This window comes from Rhinatrema bivittatum, chromosome 1 (genome assembly GCF_901001135.1).
Source record: "Rhinatrema bivittatum chromosome 1, aRhiBiv1.1, whole genome shotgun sequence".
NCBI lineage: Eukaryota > Metazoa > Chordata > Amphibia > Gymnophiona > Rhinatrematidae > Rhinatrema > Rhinatrema bivittatum.
In genome coordinates this window covers 523,959,759-523,986,576 of record NC_042615.1, presented here as the reverse complement: position 1 = coordinate 523,986,576, position 26,818 = coordinate 523,959,759, and the positions used below count along the sequence as shown (strand labels likewise).

The following is a 26,818-nucleotide window of genomic DNA, read 5'->3' as shown; positions in this document are numbered from 1 at the left end:
AAAGGCACTCTGAAATTTCCCCCTACTAAAGCTTCACGCCTCTCGATGACCAAAGACAGAGCTTTTTCGATAGCTGGCCCTTCTATCTGGAATAGCATCCCATCAAATCTCAGAGTGGAGCCCTGCCTTTTAACTTTTAGAAAAAGACTTAAAACCTGGCTCTTTCACCAAGCCTTCGCCAACCCACCAGACAATCACTAGTTGTCCTCACGCTTACCCGTTCTGGCTTTTATACTCATGATTGGACTCTGACTCTACCAGGTTAAAGCACCATTAAGCTTTAACCCGTACGCTCTATGGTATCACTTTATATTTTATTTCCTACCTTATCTTCTTTCCAGCTTGTTGCAAGCTTCCAAGTTCTCTTACCCTGTTGATTGTAACTTTGACTCATTCCTACCTATTGTTTATCCTTCGTTTACTTGAATTGTTACCCCAGTTTTTACTCTTGTTAATTGTAAACCGATCCGATATGGTTATTTACTATGAAGGTCGGTATAAAAAAAAACAACCTGTTAAATAAATAAAATAAATAAATAAATATAAATGGCTAACTTAGCTGAGATATTCAAAGGCATGGCCATGCCACTGAATATACCCAGATAAGTATGAGTTGGCTAAATAAGTTTATTTGGCTAACTTCATACCTGCTCAATAGCAGATCTAATTTATTCAGATAACTTAGCTGGATAAATTTGAATGTTGCCACTTATCTGGATAATTAGCTCCTCCCTGGAACATCCCCAGCCTGCCCACCACTTACATGGATAACTATTTAGCCACATAGGTATCAGGCTAAGTGGCCACTGAACGTAGCCAGAAACTGAATCACCACCACTTATCTGGTTAAGTCCCAACTTATCTAGCTAACTGGCGCTGCATAATGGGCTCCATGTGCTTTTTCTCCCCGGTTTTTTTTTTTTTTCATCCTTAACACTTAAGGGAAAGGGAGAAGGGGAAAGAGCCTAACGTATTAAAACATTTTCTATTTTTTCCCAGTTCCACTTTTAGCAGCAATTTTCCTTCATGTTCCTGTAGGTTGCACTCCATTGATGGCCAGCGTGACAATCAGGGCAGAGCTGGCCAGTCAGCATTGTAGAGGAGGATTTCTTATAATATCTCAGGAACGTGTCTAAGGGCGGAGTCTACTCCAGGCGACATGCAACCCCCCCCAATGAGAGATAAACACAGAAGGCAGTTTCTAAAACACAATCAAAATGAAAGTCAGCCTTTCCAACTTTTTGATAATTCACAAATTGTGCAGGCAAGTGCTGTGACTAAATCATCAGGGGTGCACAGCCAAAAAAAATGTTCTTTAAGATTAGGCATTTTTTGGTATTTTTTTAAATTTTGTTTTAGCACATGCTAACCCTCATTTACTGCATGTTAGCACGATTTAATGCGCACTAATACATTTTGTGTGCACCAAAAAAATAAAATTAATGAATGCTAAAGGAAAGAAAACCCAATGACAGCACAACCCTAAAAATTATGTGCTGGAGAAGCACAGCAAAAAGGGGGGGGATTTATGTTCTGTTTTTATAAAATCAGATATGTAGAAAACATCTCTGGTTTCCTGGAATACCAAAAGTAATTGCTAGTCACGCTCAAAGAATGTTAATTGCTATCCTTGGGTTTCCATGGCCGTGGTGGAAATATGTGTGGCCAGTCAATACCAAAATAAGTTTTGGTGCTTTCTGGCAAAAAGACCAGTGCTGTCAGAAGACCTTTTCTTTTCCTCATGAAGTGTAAAACTGATGGTGTCACCTGTACTACTGTACCAAAATACTAAAGAAAGATGAAAAGAAAAAAATTAATCTATAGCACCTCTCTCTTATTTCCACCTTCTCAGGCTCGCTTTCCTCAGCCGGTAGCACTGCTTCCTCTGAGACTGGTTCGACACCATCGATCTCAACTCCTCGTTCTGTTAAGGACCCAGAGGACGCGTCCTTGGTGCCCTCATTACAAGACTCGTCCACCTCACACTCGTCGTCAGACTCTGTAGAGGAAGTATCATCTGAGCTGGAATCATCACTTGATGTTGTTTCATACCTGGAAAGGCAAATGGCATCTGAAGGCAGGCGGGTAGGTTCTAGGAAGTTTATGGTGTTACTTATGAAGATCACACACCAGAAGGGCAGAGGGCAAAGACACCTCTCCATTTAAAACTAGCATCGCACAGGTGGGGAAACGGAAGGAGGAGGAAGAGGAGCAGTTCTTCCAGCACCCCTAGCAGTGGTAGAGGGACATGAATCAACAGCCCCTCTTCTGCCCTGCTGAAAGATTCAGGCTGCTGAGGGAAGGGAGGGAGGAGAGAAGGCTGAACAAGAGGGGAGGTGGACACTGATCATGAGTGAGAAAGGGACAGCAGGTAGCAGCAAGTAATACCATACATCACAACTTAAAGGTGAGACATCTGATGAACACACATTTCAGAAAAATACATTTCTATAGGCCTGATGAACTCTGCCTATGGAAAAATGTTTAGTACATTCTTATTGATAATAAAGAGCAAAGCCTGCCCAAGAATGGGGAGGGGCTTTGTTCTTGTGGTTTACTGACATCTTCCAAGGATAGTATTTGATACGCCTTCTCAAGACAAGTAATGCCGACACCTGCTTTGGGTAATCATTAGCAATGAACACTGATATCCTCAGAAAACATTTTGCATTTGAAACAATCTTGGAAATAGGTTGGCCTGCACCAAGAACCCAATATCGATCTTAATGCTATCAGACAGGTGCTCAGTATGTGAATGACAGAGCCCTGTTCTCCCTTACAGTGCACGCGCTATGGGATTTTCTCAATTTTATGAACGAATGTAAGGTCATGTACGAGAAAGTGGATATGACTCCACAAGTCTACATGTCAAAACTTCTCATTTGTCTATAAAAACTGTTTTTCAATGAGTTAGACGGTAGAAAAGGTCACTTTGATTAATAATTACATTCATTATGCATCTGGTATAGAAATACTTATTTTCTTCATAAGCTCTTTCCAACTTGAAATCAACTTTAAAAGCTGTATGTGAAATGTAACTCGGCAAACACACATAGACAAATAAAGAAAGCAATTTTTACCCTCCATTGATGCCAACGAATTGAAGGTTCTTCTTTGCATTGCTGGACTTTTTCCCATCCTTTTTTTTCATGATTGACTTCAGTGTATTTTGATTACTTGCAATTTCTGTTAAATGAGCATACAGAAGAGAGGCAAGAACTGAAATGCAGCCCTTTTAAATTATGCAGAACTTGTTTAAACTCAAAATGAAAGCTGGCCGATTGTTTAACCTAATATTTATTCCTCATGTGCAAGCACCTATGGTAATGTGTAAACAATGTTTATTTATATACCTGTATCCATTATGCAGACAATAATGAAACTCCCCGCAAACCATGAAGTCCATCTGTGGGACTGCAAATTAATTTTCCTAAGGAGTCCCTTGGAAAACGTGGCCGACACACGATGGAGGTACAAAAATACCCCCATGGGAGCAGGTGCAAAGTACACACCAAAAAACTACACATGCAGGTTTGAAAATTAAATCTCCGCTTGTACTCTCATTCCCCCAATCTAACCCTGCCCACTTTTAACATGGGCAACAGCATACAAAGTGGGACGCATAATAATCAAACCATGGTTATCTGCATAAACACTTCTGATTATTGCCCCGTACATGTGTGTGCTTAAAATGTATTTTCTCTTTAAAAATCTTCTGCAGATCTACAGAGAAAGATCTATATAGCAAACTAATGAACAGGATATCATGGACAATATGGCCAGCTACTGGACTATGTACTACTAAAAGTGAAAAAAAAGAATCAACATGCTTTAAAAAAAATTATAATTATTTTCTGTTTTTTGTTTAAACTTTACTTTAAATGGCCCCCTTATTATTGTGATATAATCAGCCAATTTAAGAATGTTATTGGTTATTTGATATTTGTATATTATTATGTGGAATGATTACATTTAATTTTTAAATAATTTGAAAATTATTGAATACATGATGTGTATTTGAAAACTCAATAAAGTATAAATTGCACAAAAAAAATAAATTATATTTTTGTTCCAAATACCAGGCCTTTGTTTCTGGTAAATGTCTTTATGGCAGGACTTCCAAACCTGTCCTAATGATCCATAGCTAGTTGGGTTTTCAGGATATCCATAATAAACATGCATGAGATCATTTTGCACACCCTGAAGACCCTGTATATGCAAATTTATGTTATGCATATTCGTTAGGGTTATCCTGAAAACCCAGCTAGTTGAGAGCTCCCTAAGACTGTTTTGGAAAGCCCTGCTTTGGAGTATATACACTTCTGTGATATCAATACAAGTGGGCAACGATTGCAGTCCCAACTCAATCATCTTAGGACATCATGGAGCCAAACAGTATAATGAGGGTTCAAAAGGTGTTAACTTTATGGAAGAGTGCGCCATCACAATTTAACATAAGTCAGGGATGTCACCCCATCAATGCATCTGCCAGAAAATGGAAGGGTTGTGACAGCAGGTGGATAAGTTTATAAATATGACATTTATTTCTTATAAAACCCTCTGCTTGTTACTTTCAGAGATAGGGTGCTAGATTAAAAGGGCCTTTGGGCTATCCCAGTATGGCAGTAGTTCTGTATTTTTTTTTTAAACAAAGAAAGGGTGTTTACGTGCACTGGCTCCCCAGTGCATCCACTCCTGCTATCTTTGGAAGCTACTACTCACTAGCAACAGCCCTGTACTCTATCCCCTTTCACTCACCCGTCTCCACACAGCCGACTAGCAACAGTGCTTTAGGATCAAAAGAGCAGCAACTGGACATGCACATTTTTGCTATGTCAGCAGAGAGCTCCAGCATTCAACTTTCCATAGACCGGTAACTCACCACCTCACACAACCACAGCAGATACTGCCTGGAAAATGTGTAAATACTGCACTCGGAGATCCTGCTTCTATCATCACAGATTGAGCACATGATGCCATATGAATATTAGTCACCTGGCTCTGGGGAGTTTGGGAAGCAGAAGGTGTAATTCAAAACAGGAGTCTCTCAGTAAAGACAGGAAAACTAATCGGTCCACCAAGTACACACAAAAATACATCTATTAGCGCAGATACAGTGATAAATACTGGTTTGACAGTAACAGTAAGCACAATATTTATCGAATGGTACAGAGAATCAATCTATCAAAAGTAATGAGAACACAACTAGCTCTCCCCTCCTCTTCCTCACACACTAATAGGGAAAGCATGTTTTTAAATATGTGGAATAGGTACTATTTATTGTTAATCAAGGTCAAAAGAAAGGGCTGGTACAGTTACTGCAATCTGCATATCTCATCTACTGTGGTCAACATACATCATACCTTTCTAGAGTATGTCTTAGTGCACATTTTCTAGTTAATTTTCTAAGTATTTCAGCATTTCTATGTCATCATAAACCAGGGTACAGAGAGCACAGTACCCAAAGTTACAGTGAATGTCTGTGACAGAAGCAGAAAAATCTGAAAACCTGAGTTCAAGTCCTATCAAGTCATGCCTGTTTCCTCTGGGACTGTTCCTCTCTTAACCACTTTTGCATTGTTTTTGAACATATTTATCTAGATAACTCGTAACCTTTCAAGGTCCGACAGTCAAAGAGTATAAACACTTATTTATCGTCATCCTGGGAAAACATGATATGCCCAATGCAGTTGCACCCAACGTCCCACTGGCTAGCTGGGTGTACACATTCCTAGACTCTGTTTCTAGGAGCCTGGCACAAAAAAGTGCGCACGACAGAAGTAAATGGTAATCCTCCAAGTAAACAGGCTCCAAGAAGTCAGTAGTGCTCATGTTCTTACCCAATATAGTTCCAGCTTGCACTTTTCTAAGCAAAGAAAAAATTCCAGGGCTGTATCTTAATGACACACAAAAACATATGGCATGCCATTAATAAAAAAAAACCAAAACCACCAAGGAAGTGGAGGGAAGAGCAAGATGGTGGCAAGCAGCTAATCATAGACCATTCATCCTAAAGATACCTTGAGTGTGCCATTTTGCTTTGGTCAGTTTCCTTTTTGCTTTTTTTTGGTGGTATTCTGAATAATGCCCAAGCATAAATGTGCTCGGTGGATCATCCTGTTGAAAGATGCTGTCCAGGGCCTCATGGACCAGTCTGCCATTTCGACAGAGGTATCAGGAAGGGTACAAGAAGCTGCAATGGCATTGAGGGCATCACAGCAGCAGCTAACGATGGCTCTGAGGTCAGAGCTGGTAATCTCAAGGCACTGGAGAACACCAGGCCCAAGATCTCTCCCCCTGCTAAAGCTCCCTTTATGAAGACTTGTCTGGTTTTAAATCAGGGCTGCAAGGAGAATGAAGCTGTTACCCCAGAAATATTGCTGATTGGTGGGTCCAGATGTTTCAGTGGTGGAAGACATTTTTGTGCCTCCTAAAAATATTACTTTCCAAAATCTTTGGCAAACTATTTATCACTTGAGAAAAGATCTCTTTCCAGTATCTAACACTTGAAAGGCTGACAAGAAAATGTTTGAGGCTACTCTTCTTAACAAATTCACATTGACTTCATGGGTACATCAATTGCTGTTTTACAGATCAAAATGGGAGAAGTGGATACTCTTGAAATTAATGTGGTTAAGGAAAATGTAATTTCTGCCAGAAGGTTCAAAAACTTCCAAAATGCAATTCATCAGAAGAATATCAGAGTTGTGAATTTTGTTTTAACAAATTCTCTCTCTGGTCTATAACTTTATTGGTGAAAGGTCTTAATTTACAGGACAACTTACTTATGAAAGCTAAATCCATATCATCTAATGCTTTTTCTCCCTAGCAAGTACTCTTACCCAGGATCTGTAAGCATTTGTGTTTGAATCTGTTCCAAGGAAGGGGACTTTATTGGTTAACTTTCTTTTGGAACCTGATAAAAATACTGTTATGTGTATTTTCTTTCACAATATAATAACTTTAGGGGTTGTCATGTTAAATTGCTTCTGGATGTTTCTTGTACAATGCAGGCCAAAAAGGAAGAACTTCTTGGCTCTATGCCCAGAAATCATAAAAAGGGCTACTTTTAGTCTAAGTATTGTGTTTAAAATAAATAAAAAAGTTACGTTTTTTTGAGATCCCAAATCAATTAGATTTTCAGAGGAAACAATATATGACATTTCTAGCAACTCACTCCATGAATGAAATTAACTCTGCTTCATCAGGAAAGCTATATTAAGGTTTTTGAAATGGATTAAAGGTTTGTCTTAATACTGCTGGAATTAATCTTGCTTTAGTGACAGTATGTTGGATTTTTATCTTTTTGCCTGCTAATTTTGGAATTTCTCTATTTTCCTCTTCTCTTTTGAGTTTTTGGTTTCTGATTTGTATTGTTATCCTCCTTCCGATATTTGGGTATCCCTATTAGGTCAATGTGGGAACAATTTTGTATAACTGCATATAAATTAGCTGGCAAATATGCATGTAAGTTACTTCACTTAGGCCTGGATTTTCTATCAGCACACAGCTTTCTGAATTCCGCGGTAATGGGGGGCAGGCCTGTGAAAGCCGGCAGCGATCTCACCACCGTGGTATTATCGCTGCCAGCTTTCGCACCCAATAGTGCCACCATGAAAGGTGGCACTATTGGGCACGCTACTGGATGCCCAATATTTGTTTTCTTTCTGGACATGGGCAACATTTCTCATTGTTATGTTTAATTTTTTCTTTTGATGAGTTTCTTGTTTCTCTAATGCTCATTTATTTTCTGTCTGCAAAGCACATTGCTTTGTATATCTATAAAATGCAATAAATATAAAGTTAATAAAAAAAAAAAAGAAATGGATAGTAATGGCCTAGGAATCAAAAGCAAATATGACTTTGGAAAGAAGCTCTGTACATTTATGGAGATAGGCCTCTGCCAGATCAAAAGATGACAAATGCTCCTTTTCTTGTGCCATCGTGACTTATCGGAATGTCTCCATTCTGAAGTGCGATATCCTCAATCACTTGTTGACCCCTTTTAGATCTAGGGCAGGATGAAAGGTATTATCCTTTTCTTGGAACAGAATAAACCAAGTATGATCCTTGACTCCTCTGTTGGGCAGGAATTAGGACTATGACCTCCAGGTCCCACAACCTTTGAAGGGTCATACTCTTACTGCCAGGAACTTGTGCAAACCTCTTTTAAACCCAGCTAGGCTAATCACCGTGACCACTTCCTATGGCAACAGATTTCACAGCTTGATTGTGTGCAGAGTGAAAAAGTACTTTCTATGATTTATCTGTTGATTGTTAGTTTCATGGCGTGTCCCCTTGTTTTCATTTTATTTGAAAGGATAAATAACCATCCTTTATTCAAACTTGCCACTCAAATAAGGCTTTTATAAATTTCTACCATGTTCTACTCCTGGGGGAATTCTGCGCACAAAAATTTAAAATTCTGCAAACTTTATATTAGTCAAAATAACACAATTTACATGACAGTCTTTAAGTAATTACATTTTAAATTAATACAGAAAAAGTTATTACTTAAAGATGCAGAATTTTAAATATTTTGAGCAGAATTTCCCTAGAAATTCATTGTTAGAGTGTCCCTTCCACTCGCTCTCCCTACTCCCCTGGCCACTTTGCCCTCTCAGGCCCCAACTCCTCCACCTGCCAGTATCTCTCCCCTTCACCTCTAGGCTCAACCCCTTCCACTCTATTGCCAGTCCCAGAATTTGACCCCGTTCTCAGAACTGCCCCTCACACAGGCTCCCTCTGTCCCTCCCTCTCACACATGCTCCCTCTCTCTAGTACAGTGGTTCTCAACCTTTTTTCTGTTGGGACACACCTGACAGATGGTTCTCACATGCGTGACACACTGACCCATGATCGTCACAGGGCTAGATGTAAAAATACAGTTTGCATCCACGGGAACCCCCCTGACCCACAATAATGGATGTAAAGCAGAATTATGACATTCCCCATACAACTCACCCTACAAAAAAGATATTCTGGTTCTGGTGTCATCTCAGTAACAGCAACTCAAACTCCTTCTACTTCCAGGCTCAATAGCCCTACTTATGAAAAGACAGCAGTTTACCACCAATGCATGTTCTTGAGAAAACACAACAAATAAGACTGATAAAACGCTTACATGCTAGTAAAATATATCGGTAACAGACACAGAACCGACCTAACATACTCCCAGGATCTGTAGTAATGCACATAAACTAATCCGCACACAGTTATACCTGTTTTATGGAATACACTCAAACAGGAGCAACCCTATCTATGAAAAGGCAACACTACAAATATTAAATCAGGCCCTAAAAACCAATACACCTCTTATTAGGAAAACAGAACTAGCAAGCAGCTATAGATCCCCACACAGAAATAATTGTAAAACTATACTAATAAGCAGAATAAATGTTTCACAACAACTATGAACAGAATAACATCCAACAATTAAAAACTCATAAAAACTATTAAACATTCTCCAAACACCAATAAAATATTTCAAAAAAAGCAGACACATCACATAATATTAAATGATTAAAATGGCAGTCAATCAAGAAAAATAAACTTAAAAAGCCACCTTTACTTATCCCCTCCAGCAGCTCTCCTACTCCTCTTCCATGCAGGCTGTAGCACACACCAGAAGCAGCAGTAGTGGCTAAGCTCTATACTCATGGTCCTCTTCCTTAGGGCCCATGTCTCTCACACACACACACCATTCCAGTCATGCCCCCATGACCAGTTTCTGTCTCTCACACACCAATCATCTCCCAATCTTTGACAAACACACCAGTCACTTTCCTGAACAGTTTCTCTCATGCCATACACACACACAGGCTTCCCACTCCCGTGTTCCACTTACATATATGGGCTTCTCATTCTCATAATCACTTTCTCTTTCTCACACACACTCACCAGTCTCTCACTCCCATGCTTGTTCTCTCCAAATGCACAGGCTTCTCATTCTCATAATCACTTTCTTTCTCTCACACACATACACAAACACACACACCAGTCACCTGATCTCTCTCATGCATACACACACACAGGCTTCCCACTCCCATGTTCTCTTTCAGATATACAGGCTTCTCATTCCCATGCTGTGTCTCGCACACACCCAGGTTTCTCACTCCCATGCTCACTCTCTTCACATGCACAGGCTTCTCATTCCCATAATCACTTTCTCTCTCTCTCTCTCTCTCACACACACACACACATCAGTCACCTGATCTCTCTCATGCATACACACACACACAGGCTTCCCACTTCCATGTTCTGTCTTACATATACAGGCTTCTCCCTCCCATGCTGTGTCTCACACACACCCAGGTTCTCACTCCCATGCTCACTCTCTTCACATGCACAGGCTTCTCATTCCCATAATCACTTTCTCTCTGTTACACACACACACACACACACACCAGTCTCTCTCTCATTTCCATGCTCGCTCTCCATGTGCACAGGCTTATCATTCCCTGAATCACATTCTCTCTCGCTCACATTCACATACACACCAGTCACACCGTCACCTTACCAACCAGTCTCTCTCTCATACATGCACACACACACACAGGCTTCCCACTCCCATGCTCTCTCACATATTCAGGCTTCTCACTCCCATGCTTTTTTTTTCACAGACACCCCCACAACACCAGGCTTCTTACTCCCATGCTTTCTCACATACCCAGATTTCTCACTTCCATGCTTTTTCTCTCTTTCTCACACACACACACACACACACACACACACACACACACACACACACACACACCAGTCACATCCCTGACTGTCTCACACTCTCACATAGACATCAGTCATCTCCCTGAGCAGTCACTTTCATTGTCTCTCACATATACACACACATCAGCTGTCTGACCAGTTTCTCTCAATCACACACATGCTCTCGATCAAATAAATTCTCTCACTTACACACTGGCTGGCTGGCTGCTTCTCTCTCTCTCACTCACTTCCTCTTCCCCCCCCCCAGCACAAATGGCAGCTGCAGCAGCCTCCTTCTCCAGCCCCCGCAGGCCAAGAAAGAAGAATCCCATCGGCCGAGGGAGGCTCATGCTGCTGTCTCCTTTCCCGATTACCGGCTGCTTCAATTGCTCGGGGGCCGATGCTGCAGCGGCCGCTGCTACTTTATCACGCGGCACGGCTCTTTCTTCTTCCTGCGCACTGCGTATCACTTCCTGTTCCGGGACCAGGGGGGGGGGGGGGATGCAGGCACGGGAAGAAGAAAAGGCCAGCCACGGCTGCCACAGCTTCTTTTAGCATTGCTGCTGTTCTCACTGGGCTTGAACGTGCTGATAGCCCGGCGGCAACGGCAGCAGGGAAGAAAGAGCAGCGGGAGAGGCCGGGAGCACGTGACACACCAGCTGGTGCTTGGCGACACACTGGTGTGTCGCGAAACACCGGTTGAGAACCGCTGCTCTAGTACACATACCCACACCCTCATACAGACTCCCTCTCTCTAGTATACACATACATCCCCTCATACAGGGCCCGCTCTCTTGCATACACACCCACACAAGCTCCCTTTCTCTCTCACGCATACAACCTCACACAGGCTACCTATTTCTCTCTCTCACACACCCCTTCACACAGGTTCCCTCTCACACATACACAATCCCTTCACAAGGCTAGCACCCTCACATACACAGAATCCCTTTTTCATACACACCAGCTCACAATCTCTCATACACATACACACTCCTTCACAGTCTCCTCATATAGGCTCCCTCTCTGGCACCCACACTCAAGAACCCCCACCCCCCCACACACACACTCTCTCACCTCCCCTGCTCTTTCTCACACCTTCCCCCTGCTGTCTCTCTCTCCCTCCTCACTCTCATCCTCCCTTTCCCGCTCACAACCCCTCCCCCTTCCTTCTCACACCACTCCCCCTCCCTACACACATTCACTCTTACCGGGTCCTTCATCTTCGCTGCAAGTGGAGCAGTCCCAAGGCACGCGGGGGCCTTCATCTATGCCGTGAACAGCACGCTCTGTTCGCTACATGCCGGGGTCTCCTCTGATATTTTCTGCACAGAATTTGGCAATTCTGTGCAGGGGTGGAATTCTGTGCAAATTGTGCGCTCCGCAGTAGCGCAGAATTCCCCCAGGACTAATGTTCCCTCTTTGCTGTCTCTTTTCCAAGCTGAAGTAACTTATAATAGGGGAGCCAATCCATTGTCTTTATCTTTGTCACCCTCCTTTGTACCTTTTCTAATTTTACCTTGTCTTTATTGAGAAGGAGCGACCAGAACTGCATGCAAGCTCGATACAGAGCCAGTATAATATCTTCCGTTTTATTTCCATATCATTCCTAACATTCTATTTGGATTTTTGACCACCACACCGAGCGGAGGACTTCAATGTTTCATCCTCAAAGACTCCAAGGTCCTTTTCCTGTGTAATGATTCCCAATACAGAATCTGGTATTGTGTACCTGTAACTGGGATTATTTTTCTCAATGTGCATCGCTTTGCTCTTTTCCACATTAAATTTCATCTGCTGCTCAGGTGCCTGGTTTCCTGATGTCATAAGGGCCTTCTGCAATTCCTTGTAATCCACTGCTATTTTAATAACTTTTAATAATTTCAACTCATCTGCAAATCTGATCACCTCACTCATTGTTGCCTTTCATCTCATTTATGAATATGCAGCACAGGTCCCAGTACTGATCTCTTTGTGTTACTCCACTAATGAACCTTCTTCTATTTGGAAAGCTGACCATTTAGTCCTACCTTGTGTTCCTATCTTTTAATAAGTTACTAATCCACAATAGGACACTGGTTCTCATCCCATGATTTTTCAATTTCCTGAGTCTTTTTTACATTTACATTTTATTTTTATATATCATTTAAACAATATATGATACACACCACATGCATTGGAACTCCATCACATATGTATAAAAAAGAAACAATCCAAGTCCACAACTGGAGGAAAACCTAATGGACACCTATATAATATTAAACAAAAAAAAAAGAAAAGAAAATTAAATTATAGAATTTACAAACAATATATAGAAGCAGCATAGCCAAAGTGACAATTTTAGGTTTATTGCTAAGGAAAGATACCAAATGTCTGAGTCAACAAAAACAAAGACATTGTTCTGAAAACCCATAATATATTTATATTTATTTATTTATTTATTTATTGAGTTTTATATACTGTCATTCGGTAGAACCATCATAACGGTTATATATGGTTATATATATATATATATATATATATATATATATATATATATATATATATATATATATAAAACGGTTATATATGGGTACTTAAGAAAATATCTAGCCCCAATATCGATTATCTGCTGAAGCAATGCTATAAATCTTTTCTTAAAAGAACCCATAGATATATCAAGAAATACGCAACAGCCTGACCCAAAAACAAATCATTTTTATATTTAATAAAAAGTTTTCAAGACAAGATCTCTGTCCAAAACATTAGCCAAAGAAGAATACAAACATTGTCCTTGCTTTCACCTCTTCCAGGCAAATTTCCAATAAATCAGTCAAACTGACTGCAGTCAAAACATCCACCAGTTCCTCCCCACTTGTTACTGTTGATTTGAAACCAGGAATGTAAACTACATGAGAGACCAGAGGTAACATATCAGGAGAAAATTTCCAAGAACTATTTCTTTAACATCTCATAAGGAGATATAAGTTTAAATTAAAAATAAAAATTATATCTAGTCCTATCTTTCAAAGTTCCTCCTCAGGAAGGTGCCATCTTTCACCACTCTAAGCTTTGTATCTTCTAAACTAGCAACAGGGTTCTGTAATTCTCCAATTTTGCCATCACATTCCTCAATAAGCCGGTCTTGATCAACAAATTTTATGCTCAGTATCAGCTGTGAACTTGATTAAACACACAGAGGCAGATTTTAAAACCTGCGCGCAGGCGCAGATTTGTTCACGCAACCCGACGCAAACAAATCTATGCCCGATTTTATAACATGCGGGCGGAGCCGCCCGCATGTTATAAAATCCAGGGTCGGCACGCACAAGGGGGTGCACAATTGTGCAACTTGCGCCCACCCTGCCTCCGTTCCCTCCGCCTCCCCACACCTTCCCCTCCCTTCCCCTACCTAACCCGCCCCCCAGCCCTACCTAGAACTTCCCTCTTACCTTTGTTGAAGTTACACCTGCCTCCTGGCAGGCGTAACTTATGTGCGCCGGCCGACCCGCTGTGCCTGGAGGCTCAGGCCACGCTCCACCCCGCCCCCGGACCGCCCACACCCTGCCCCTTTTTGCAAGTCCCGGGACAGAATTGTACTATTACTCTAGCTCTACTTATAAAAAGATAGCAGTTCACCACCAATGCATGTCCAATTGAGAAAACATAACAAATAAAATGAGGTATTTTAAGTGCCTACATGCTAGTTAAATATCTCACACCTCAGTCATACACACAAAATCAACCTTCACCAAGTAGAGAAAGACCACAAATTACAAATATGGAGACAAACTGGAATGAAAACCCCCAAAAAGCTACTCTGCATGCAGAGCAAACCTGGAGAAATGGAAACAGAAATATAGCACCTAACAAAGTCCCAGGAACTGCAATAATGCACACAAACGAATCCACACAAAGTTACACCTTTATTATGGAACATATAACAACCCTATCTATGAAAAGGCAACACTACAAATATTAAACAGACCCAGACCCTAAACACCAATACACTTCCCATTAGGAAAACAGAAAAAGCCAAGCTGTTATAGATTCCCACACAGAAATAACTGCAAAACTATATGAAAAAATGTTTCAAAACAACTGATAAACAGAACATCATCTAACAATTAAAAACTCTTAAAAATTCTTCAAACACCAATAAAATATTTTAAAACAGCAGACATCACATAATACCCAATAATTAAAATGGCAGTCAATCAAGAAATATGAACATAAAAAGCCACCTTTACTTATCCTCTCCAGCAGTTCTCCTATTTCTTTCCCTTGCAGGCCCCACCAGAAGCAGCTGTAGCTGCTGAAGCTGTCCTCATGGTCCTCTTCCTTAGGGACCACAACCAGTCTCTCCTCTCTCTCTCACACACAGACACACACACACCCCAGTCACACCCTCAGGACCAGTTTCTGTCTCTCACACACCAATCATCTCCCCAACCAGTCTCTCTCTCTCATACACACACACACACCAGTCATCTCCCTGATCAGTCTTTCTCATACATACACACGTCACCTCTCTGACCAGTCTCTCTCAATCATCATCTCCCTGATCAGTCTTTCTCATACATACACACGTCACCTCTCTGACCAGTCTCTCTCAATCACACAATGCTCTCACTCTCTCTTACTTACACACAGGCTTTCAATCACACACATGCCCCCCCCCCTCTTTCTCACAGCCACAGCCAGCCAAAAACATGCTCCATCTCTCTCTCGCACACACACTTTGACACACTCAAGCACCCTCCCTGACTCACAACCACACCACACAGACACAGAAGCACCTCTGTGTCTCACATACATACTACACACACACTACACATTCACAGAAGCTCCTTCCGTCTCTCATGCACGAAGCATCCTCCCTGTCTCACATACACACCACACACAGAAGCACCTCCCCTGCCTCACATACACACCACACACACACAGAAGCACCTTCCCTGCCTCGCATACCCACCATACACACACACAGAAGCACCCTCCCTGCCTCACATACACACCACACACATATAGATCTCAAATACACACACACACACACACACACACAGAAGTACCCTTCCGATCTAAAAAACATACACACATACACAAAGGCCTCCCCCCCAGGTGAACAACTCGTCTTCGGTCCCGCCGGTCTGGTCTCCAATGGCAGCAGCCAGCGGCTCTAATCGTCGGCCCCAATGGCCTGGTCTCCAGCGGTGGCTAGTAGCACCAGTCTTCGTTTCTTCGGTCCCGCCGGCTGGTCTCCGGCAGCAGCAAACATCGGTTCCGATCTTCAGCCCCGCTGGCTGCGAGTAGCACGCGACACACCTGCTGGTATGTGGCGACACACTGTTGCGTCGCGACACACCGGTTGAGAATCACTGCTCTAGACAACACACATTCACAAAGGGGCGATATTGTCAGGCCATCACCGTAACCCTCTCCCGCCATCATCACCACTATGCTCAGGACGTCTCACAGCTGTTAGCTCACACAAACGTGACTGCCTGCAGCATATTGCTTTTCTCCTTAACTGGGATGTGTAGCCAAGTCAGCCTATAACCCATGCTAAGAACCTTGCCATAGCCTTGCTGTTGTTTCATGTTGGTTTATCATGCCCATTTCTGCAATGAGCATGATGCAACCTTACCACTGCTCTGTGCACGCCATCTTTCGTCTTCTCTTTTTGACTCTCCTTGTAACAGAGCACATAAGTTTACATAACTGGTTCAAACTCTGCCACCTTTCTTAACCCTCCTCTCAAATTTCTTTTAGGTCCTGCTCCGCCAGCTATCCTGACTACTATCCTCTATACCTCTATCAAACTTTTAAAGTCTGTCCTGGTTTTCCCTTATTACTACCTCTCCGGGTAGATTATTCTAATATTTAATAACTCTCACTCAAGAAGCAGTTTTCCTCTGATGCAAAGTGATGCATATAGGGAAAAACAACCCTTTCCGAAGTTACACAATGTTAGGTTCTATATTAAGAGTTACCCCCCAAGAAAGAGATCTAGGCATCATAGTGGATAACACATTGAAATTGTCGGCTCAGTGTGCTGCGGCAGTCAAAAAAGCAAACGGAATGTTGGGAATTATTAGAAAGGGAATGGTGAATAAAACGGAAAATGTCATAATGCCTCTTTATCGCTCCATGGTGAGACCGCATCTTGAATACTGTGTGCAATTCTGATCACTGCATCTCAAAAAGGATATAGTTGCACTGGAGAAAGTGCAGAGAAGGGCAACCAAAATGATAATTGGCATGGAATGGCTGCCCTATGAGGAAAGGCTAAGGAAGTTAGGGCTGTTCAGTTTGGAAAAGAGATGACTGAGGGAGCATATGATAGAAGTCTACAAAATCATGAAAGGATTTAAAAAATTGAATGTAAATCTGTTATTTACTCTCTCAGATAATAGAAAGACTAGTGGGCACTCCATGAAGTTAGCAAGTAGCTCATTTAAAACAAATTGAAGAAAATTATTTTTCACTCAGTGCATAGTTCAGCTCTGGAATTCACTGCCAGAGGATGTGGTTACAGCAGTTAGTGTAACTAAGTTTAAAAAAGGTTTGGAAAGTTCCTAGAGGAAAAATCCATAACTGCTATTAATTAATAAGCAATAGTAGCCTGAGGTTTATTTAATGTTTGGGTTCTTGCCAAGTACTTGTGACTTGGATTGGCCACTTTTGGAAACAGGATACTGGGCTTGATGGACACCTTGGTCTGACCCAGTATGGCATCTCTTATGTTCTTTCCTCCTACCATCTTCATATCATGCCCTTGAATTTTGTTTTATGGAAAATACCTCTTGTATTTTCAGGTCTGATAAATATTTGAATATTTATGTCTTATATCCCTTATCTCTTCCAATGAGTACATTTTGGATTCCTCAACCCTCTGCATAGGGGTTTGTGTTGCAGACCATGTACCACTTTTTTTTTTAGTAGACTTTCTCTGAACTGCATCCATCTCAATAAGCCAGATGTATTAAGTCAGGGCTGGGTAAAATATGGGCCAGGTTAAGCCCATGAGTGTCCTCCTTCCAGTCTGCAGGGGTGATAATATTTCTGCTGGTCCACCAAGGAAGTGGAATCTGCAGGCTGCCATAAATGATGGTGCCACAGTAGGCCGGGGCGGGATGTATGTCTCCCTTCCTGTGCCGCTGCTCGACCGGAGTTCGGAGGGCCACCATGCCTTCTCTGGGCCCTCTCCAACGAAGTGACCCACCATTTAGGAAAGGGGGGGGGGTCACAATATGGCCCCTTAGGTCCACAAGTTTGTCCACTCCTGTACTAAGTATTTCCCCCCTAGACATAGGATGGGAAAAACATCTGTCCCAATATTCTTAAAAAAGGTATTGCCTTTAGAATGGAATGGAATGCAGTACTTGAGATCCATGCTAAGAAATTAAATTCTCACTAGTATACAAAGATTTTATTTCCTCCTGTTTTCTGCTGGTGATATATTTCTTTATACACACAAGCATGGTGTTAGCTTTCCTTGATGCTTTCGTACACAGACTTAACACTTTTGGATCATCTGAGGTGCTTACTCTTAGGTTCCTTTACGGTTTGTCAATTGCTAGGTCTTGTCATCCTAAATGATAAATGGCTAATGATTTTTTTTTTTGTTCTGATACATAATTCTACATTTTGTTTGGCACTGAAGCATAGTTTCCAAACCCTTCATCCTTCTTCCAGTTTTATGAAGTACTCTTTCTTTTTTTTTTTTTCTATCCCTCCCAGTGTGTTTACTTGTTACAGATTTCTGTCATCTGCAAACATTTCTTTCCTTAATTCCCTCTGCAATGTTGTAAAATATTGGATAGAACTGGCCCTAGCACCAAGGCCTGAGGTTTCCCTACTGGTGACTTTACTTTCACTCCACTGACTACTGTTCTCTGGGGTCTGTTGCTTAACTATATCCTCTCCCAATTAATACCAGTTTCATATTGGCTAGTTTGTTTACCAGTCTTCTGTGTAGAACAGAAGTCCAGATGGGCAGCATCTGCTCCTCCCTGATACACTACTTTTGTTACTTCATCAAAGAAATCCCTGCAAGCCAGCTCCATCCATACCTCAGTGTCTGGCACCCTCAAATGGCAAAGGACACCGGGCCGCAGTACAAGCATAACTCTCCTGGCAGCTGTCAGTCATAATCCTCTTACAGTTGCAGTACTCTTATAACAGCACTGTTAGCTTATGCTACTGGCATTCCTCTTAAAACAATGACCAATGCTACTGGGGAGGAATGAGGGATACGTCTGAATCTCCAAAGGGGGGGAGGGGGGAGTGTGCTGGCCCGACACTTATTTTTTAAAGATTACAGAGGGCTTGGGGCATGGGTCCACTGGGCCGATTTAGAAATTCACCTGGAGGAAGGGAGAGAGGGTGGGGCATGGCCACCAGGGTGGAATTTTTTTTTTTTTTTTTTTAACTGTGTTAGTACTTAAAACACTATGGGGCGGATTTTAAAATGGTTACATTCGTAATATACGCGCGTAACCCTTTTAAACCCCTCCTGTGCACGCCAAGCCTATTTTGCATAGGCCCAGCGACGCGCACAAGCCCCAGGACGCGCGTATGTCCCGGGGCTTGAAAAAGGGGGCGGGGTGTGGAGGTCCGGGGGCAGGGCGGGAGCCTCCAGGCACGGCAGTCATTTGCTGCTCTGCCCGGGATCGCGGGCCGGCCGTTGGTCAGCGCATGCAACCTATGCCTGCCCAGAGGCAGGCGCAACTTCTAAGTTAAAGGTAAGGGGGGGGGGGTTTAGGGAGGGTTGGGGGGCAGGTTAGGGAGGGGAAGGTGAGAGGGGGGGCGGAAGGAAAGTTCCCTCCGAGGCCGCTCCGATTTCAGAGCGGCCTCGGAGGGAACGGAGAAAGGCTGTGTGCGCCGACCCCGGATTTTATAACATGAGTGTGGCTGCGCGCACATGTTATAAAATCGGGCGTAGATTTGTGCGCGCCGGGTTGCGCGCACAAATCTACGACCGCGCATACCTACTAAAATCTGGCCCTATATTCTTTTGAATCGAGTTGGTTAAACCTAAAGTTATCCAGCTACCTTTAGCTGGATAACTTTATTTGGAGATGTTCAGTGGAACATTTATCCTGCCAAATATCCCCAATAAATTAATCTGTTCTACTTTTTTTTTTTTTAATATTGGCCTCAAAATGTGACATTTTAATGACCTTGTTAAAATAGCACGTAACTCCAAATTCTATCACTTTCAAAAGAGCAAACTAATTTGTGAATGGATAGACAGAAAAAAAACCTTTTGTCAGAGACTGGCAGTGGATCTGAATTTATATCCATTTAGGAAATATGTACTCCAAGAGTGAGTACTGACTCCCAGACATCAATGGCAAGAAATGGGAAGCATTTGGGTTTTGGTTCAAAAAAAAAATCAGGGCCAGTCTGGAAGGGATCTGGGTTTAATTTCTGGCTCACAATCTCCGTTTCTAGGTCAGCTGGGGTTGGTGATGCTTCAGAGACTTCCTTCACAGCCCCTGGGGAGAGACGGTCATACTTATCATGCAGTCACGACATCTAGGGGCAGGCCCTGGTGCGTGCTCCCCCCCCCCCTTTCCCAACTGAGGCTTGTTGCTGGAATAACTGGCAGGGTTGGATTTAGGCACTGGCAACAGCTCTACAGCATGGAATTTCTTTTATACAGGCATCAGGTGCTGCTGCTGCCCTCCCCATGCTACCTGTGCTGTAGAGCAGCCCCAGATCAGCAGCAGCAGCTACGGAAAGAAATGTAAGCGCAGGGCTTGTGAGCAGTCGTGAGCTCGCAAGCCCTGCCCTTCGTGGGGGTTTTCAAGGTAAAAGGAAACCCATGAGGGGGTAGGGATGGGCCAGCACTAGGCCTGAGGGCGCTCGACGGCTTGCGGGGCCACTTGTTGAAATTTCTTTCCAGAGTTGCAGCTGCTGCAGGGCTGGGACCGCTCTACAGGACACACAGGGCAGTAACTTGGGAGATGAGGAGGGATGCCCCGGAGAGGGTCTGGGCAGGGGCAATCCAGAAGCAGGATCAGAGGGAGGGAGGCAGTCCCCCCTCCTCCCCCCAACCCACATTGCCTATGGGCAGCCACAGTTTTAATCCAGCCCTGACTGCACTAAAGTTAAGTAGGGAGGAGATGTAAAGTAGGGGGGTGGGGGGTGGGGGGTGGAGGGAGTCTCAGGCAGATGTGAATTAAGTTTCACATGGTGCCAGATCCCAGTCCTGTTTATGAATCAACTGGAGGACCAGATTCACAGAAGGGAATTGCTGGGTCAAAAGAAAAAAAACCCAAAAAACTTGAAAAACAAAGCTTTTGTCTGAATGACTTCCAGTCAAGAAAATAAATACAATTAAAATATGTTAAAATAAGACATATACACATTAATATATGTATTAATATATATTAATATAGCAAATCAGGTATCCACATATCTACACGTATGTACAGACAGAGAAGGCAGCCTACAAGGAAGATGGCCTGTTTATGTACAGTGCTGCCTCCCCTCCCTCACCACTTCTCTGTGCCAAAAAACAAGTGATTACTTATGCAGCAGAAGAGGAGAGAGACCCTTTTCCTACTTTGCTTTCCTCTGTATTTATATTTTTCATCCAACACAAATATTTTTTGTTTGCACTGTAAAGCTTATTCTGGCCAGCAGTGCTGCTGGTTGGTTTAACAGTAAATAGCATTCACATTTAAACTGGGTGGAGTCAACATCAGAAGTTGTCTAGACCAGTGATTTTAACCCCAGTCCTCAGGAACTGCCTGGCCGGTCTGCTTTTCAGGATATCCCTAATGAACATGCCTGAGATACAGCTGCATGCCTTGGTGGCCAGGCATCCTGAGGTCTGGGTTGAGAAACACTTAAGTCACAGACCCAGAAGTCGCCTCGCTCTACAGGGGCCTGGAGTTTCTATAGCAAGAGAGCTCTAAAAACAGATTACAATCAAGCCACGGCATTTATTCAGTAGACTCTCACATAAAAATCATCTGCAGTGTCATGACAGGGCAAAGGTGGCGAGTTTATAGTCGTTGGGGGGCATCCAGAATTCCACATTTCTTGACTTTTATTTACCATGAGGCTCACAGCAAGTGGAAAAGTTATATGGGTAAGGCTAGAGGGGTAACCTTATCTGGGAATTCAGCACAACGTAGATGAGTTTCATTGAACATACCAGGATAAAGTTATCTGGATACCTTTAGGTCAGGTGTCTGTCTGACTGGACCAAGTGAAACTGCACCCTGGGAACTCACGCAGCTTTTTAAAAATTTTAACCACACACACCTGGGTAAATTCCAGAGAGAAGGGGAAAACATTAAAATCTTCAGGTTTTGTCCGGATAACTCCAAAATTTAGCAGGAAACACCCTTTGAAATGTTGACCTGAATATAACTATAATCGGGGCTGGAAATGCCCCAGGTACCCAAGTCATCAAAAATGCTGACATGAGGTGCTCTGATATTCTATCGGCAATTCACGCCACCGAGGAATGGAAAAGAGAAAAAGTCTGCGGCTTCCACCTTCCCTTCCTGGCTAAAATTGGCAATGCGGAGGACACAGCTTGGGTTCCTGGACCTCTTTCCCCATCCCTCCAGAGCACTCCCAGTCCTGGTATGGTCTTTTAGGTGGAATGTATTTCCCACATGGGCTAACTGTGAGGTTCTGCTCTTTGGCTGTACGTTTTTATTTCTAATTTGTGGCCCATTCTGTATGGTGAGGGTTTCTCCTTGTTCCTCATGTGTGACTGGGGTGAAGGATTCTGTTAGTGTGTAGGGATATCTAACACCACTTAAGCCCAGAACCCAATGAGATTCCTCTCCTCGACACACAATTCTGCCATGGATAAAACACCTTCAGCGTTTTACTTCTCTTCTCTCTCGAAAGGGGTGCTAATACTTAATCAAGCTTCTGCTTTTCTCATTCCACAGATGCAGAAAATTTAGAAGAAGTAGATATCCAGACAGTGCCACTTCTCCTCTCATTCAGATACAGTAAGTATTTCCCTATCCCCAAAGGGTTTACAATCTAAGACCTAGATTCATCAAAATGCGATGTGTTCTCTCAGGAGAGGTCCCACTATTGCGGTGTGTGTGTGTGTCGCTACAATGGTGGTGTCGCTGCGATGGGGGGCCCCTCCCCCCAAAACACATCGCGTGTTCTCTTGCGTCGCAGCCAAACACAGCGACAAAAAAAAGATAGCAGTGAGCGGCCCTAACCTCACAGGACCACCAATGTCTTAAAGGGTTGCCGGCCACCGAAAAAAAACAAAACAAAACTGCGGCCAAACACGAAGGCTGAGCGGGGATCATTGCTCACCCATTTCAACCAGGGCTCCTGGTCAAAGAGGCCCTGACCCCCTGGAATGAAAAATAAAGTTGACAGTAAGTGTGCGGCGGCCCCCTCCCCCCCCCTTGATCCCAACGGACATATCTAAAACCTCCTTCCACCCTGCCCCCCCCCCCCGATAGCCATAGACCCCTTCCCCCCGCCCCCTGCAGAGATCCCTTACCTTATTCTCGATCCTGCGGCGGGGACAAATGCACCCTCACACCCATCCCAGTCGGCGCTATTTTCCAAAATGGCGCAGACCTCACCTTGCCCCAGTCATGTGATTGGGGTAAGGTCTGGGGATTGAACTCAGGCCACATCAATTCTGATCCCCAGACCTTACCCCAGTCACATGGCTGGGGCAAGGTGAGGTCAATGCCATTTTGAAAATGGTGCTGACCGGGACAGGTGCGAGGTGCACTCATCCCCACCATGGGATCAAAGATAAGGTAAGGGGGTCTCTGGAGGGGGTTTGGGCGCCACCACCACGCAACGTCAACTTTATTTTTATTTTCAGGGAGTCGGGGCCACCTCGATCAGCGGCTCTGGGTTGAAACAGGGGTCAGCAATGACCCTCACTCATCCTCCCCGTTTGGCCACTTTTTTTTCTTTTGTTTAACTGCTGCATTAAATGCGTGGTGGGAGCCTCTGGGCCCACGTTAGGCTCCCAGGCCTCCTGCTGCACATCTAATGCATGCCAGGGAAGTGTTATTTTATCACGGCTAATCACTGTCTTAGCGGCCGTGAAAAAATATTTGCATAGAAGTGCCTAGTAATGACTGTCTTTGCATGCAAAGAAGGAAATTGTAATGGGGAAGGGTATCTAGACAGGGACATGCTAAATATTGCATGTATCGTGCCATATATGGGATATGAAGCGCATTAGAGCCTATTATGGTGCCATAAGGCCCTAAAGCAATTTGATGAATGACCCTATAAGTTTGAACTTGAAGTGAAGGAGAATAAACTGATTTGTCCCAGGACACAAGGTGTAGCAGTGGGATTTAAACCTTGGTTCACAGTCTGCTGCTCTAACCACTAGGCTACTCTTGTTTCTCTGTCTAAGCTCAGTACCGGATGAGTTTTCTCTCTTCAACATACAGTTCCTATCATGGATAAAACACCCTGAGAGTCTTGTCTTCAGACGAGAGCATTGTCTTGGATATAACATCTGAAGAAGGGACCTATGCAGTTTCCAAGGTTTGGGTTAGATATTTCTTATACTGATGAAGCTAAAAGTTTCAGTCTGACAAGAATCCTGTGATTAGAATATAATTCTCAGTATCAACTAAGCTACAGAGAACATACAATAAATAGCTTGTCAGGTACTAAGGCCAAAGCATTTTTTATTATTGGTCTGAAGTTATATAGTAGCCTAACCAGAACCGCTATTTGGAAAAGTAGTTAAAAGACATAACTACTTTCACAAGCCTTTCATGGTTATATTTATAATTATTTGAGTTAATTTATGTCTCTGGTCCTCCGAATAATTTTTATGCTGGTTAATCTATTTTTATTTATGCTTGAGAAGTGGTTTTATTGTTTTATATTCTTATTGTTTTTACTATATTAATGTTTGATTGTTTTAATGTTAATTAATGCTTTGGAATTTGATGCAAAGCCACTGTTGGAAACAGGATGCCGGGCTTGATGGACCCTTGGTCTGACCCAGTAAGGCATGTTCTTATGTTATCAATAAAAAGTTGATTGAAAATGCTGATGTTCAATATATTTTTGTTATATATAGATGGTGGAAGGTTATATATTTCTTTGTCAAGGAGCAAATCGCCAAGTGAAAGAGCTGGTGAGAGCCCCTTGATAAGAAGTTGGCAGATCATCACTGCGTGTAAGAATCAACCAGTTTGGTTTATCCCCCTTGACTATTGGAGTATGTTTGCCTGTATGGATGGTGCACTTTATAAGACCAGCATGATCTCAATTACTATGTTCTGTGGGTTGTTTTTTTTTAAATGAGATTCTAGGATTGTTCCCAGGGAGAGGGAACAGAGAGGGAAGAACTGATGGAGCTTCTGAAGAAGGGAGAAAGAGGACGAATAACAATGTGAGGGACAGAATATGAGATGGAATGGGAGGAGAAGGAGGAGAACTATTAGTTGTTTCATAAATGTATTAGTTGAAGATCTGGGCAATTCATGTTATGTAATTATTAAAATACTAAATCACATTTATAACAGTAACTTGTACAGCAGACAACCATGTGGTTTAGTTTAGTTATAAAAATGAATGTGTTTCAAATATTTATAGAACAAGGCAATGTACAAAAAAAACAAACCTGAGCAATTAAAATAAGTAGCCAGAAAAAGGTACTACTATAAAATCACCCGCTCTTCATGGTGTCCAATTATATTCTGTGGAAAAGATGGCAACCCTAGATAGCATTGCTGTTACAGCCAGATACAAAAAAATTGATTTCCCAGCTGTTACTGACATCCTGTTTCACCAGTGCATTCTACTAAAAGCACACCCTTCAGACTGCACAACGGTGAAAGCAATCTCGTGAAATAGCTTTTATATGAAGATTGTCCTTTTCTGTGAAGACGGAGATTATGAAATGTGACCTCATCCTGGGACCCTTTCTTTTGTTTTACAGTTTGACATATGATAAGCAGTCTTAATATACTCTCTGTGGATGCAGATACTGATGAGTATGCCAACCTTTGGCCATTTGGGATTTTAGGTTTTAGACTGTTGGTACGAGCTCATGTTCTTCTACATCTATTCTTTATTATGTATTGCAGCTTATGCTTGTATTTAAAAACATTTAAAAAAATAATTACCTGCTGGTGCAGAGGATTTTCTAATATTTTTTCCAACCCTGATCATCTGAGAAGCTTTTGAAATAATATTTAATAAATGCAAAGTGGAAAAACTTATAAAAACCCCAACTACCAAAAGACCTGGTTAACCACCCCCCCTCCCCTTAGCAAGGAGCTGAACAGCCAATACATGGTCAGTAAAAACAATATAATATAAAACAAATATAATATATCAATATAGATTATAATCCAAAAATTGTCATTACAGTATACCCATAAATTATATATCACTCATTCACGACTACATGGGGCTTTCCCCCCCTATTTATATTCCCTCCCAACTCAATTAGTCCTGTCGTTGCAGTGACAGTCCTCAGCCATAGGCCACGCACTAAGCATTCTTCCGAAACCCTGCAATATGGCCAGTAGATGTCACAACCAAGCAATAACCAAGTCTCCCTTCCCGGTCAAGGGTTGTGAATGCTGTCTTTCCAGTATTCCCCAAGTCCTGGCCAACCAGAGGAGCAGATGTTTGGTATATGAATCTAAACCAGGTCCTCGGCCAGCTCTCTAAATTTTTTAGAATGTTGATAATGTATATCCACAGCAATACTGTATTTTCATCAGCACTACTAGCAAAGTATATCTGTAAAGCGATGCCACGGCACTTTGAGCACTAAGAATACATTTCTGCCTCCCAGCAATATCACAGTACCATGAACTTCTACATCAGCTTAATGGTGCACATAAACATGTGAAGTTAGGTAGTCCTTGGTACTAGTTCGCTGAAAATGAGGTATTTCAAACTGTGTTCCTTCACCTCCTCCGTGCCAAGGCACCAGCAGGAGTAGATACTGAACTGGCCTTATGCATTTCCAGGGCTGACATTACTTTAATGCAGGGGTCGGGAACCTTTTTGGCTGAGAGAGCCATGAACGCCACATATTTTAAAATGTAATTCCGTGAGAGCCATACAAGACCTACCAAATGAATTTACTACAACACCCTACTGATGCCCCCCAATACCTTTT

At 42.6% G+C, this 26,818-nt stretch overlaps 1 protein-coding gene across 1 annotated transcript in view; it reads right to left on the bottom strand.

The window, feature by feature from the left end:
* Positions 1-26,818, bottom strand: part of KANK1 (KN motif and ankyrin repeat domains 1) — a 169,491-nt gene that overhangs the window by 43,658 nt on the left and 99,015 nt on the right. Inside the window, 2 exon segments of the mRNA XM_029613151.1 lie at positions 1,828-2,052; positions 3,081-3,186. Of these exon segments, the coding sequence (XP_029469011.1) occupies positions 1,828-2,052; positions 3,081-3,186 (331 nt within the window).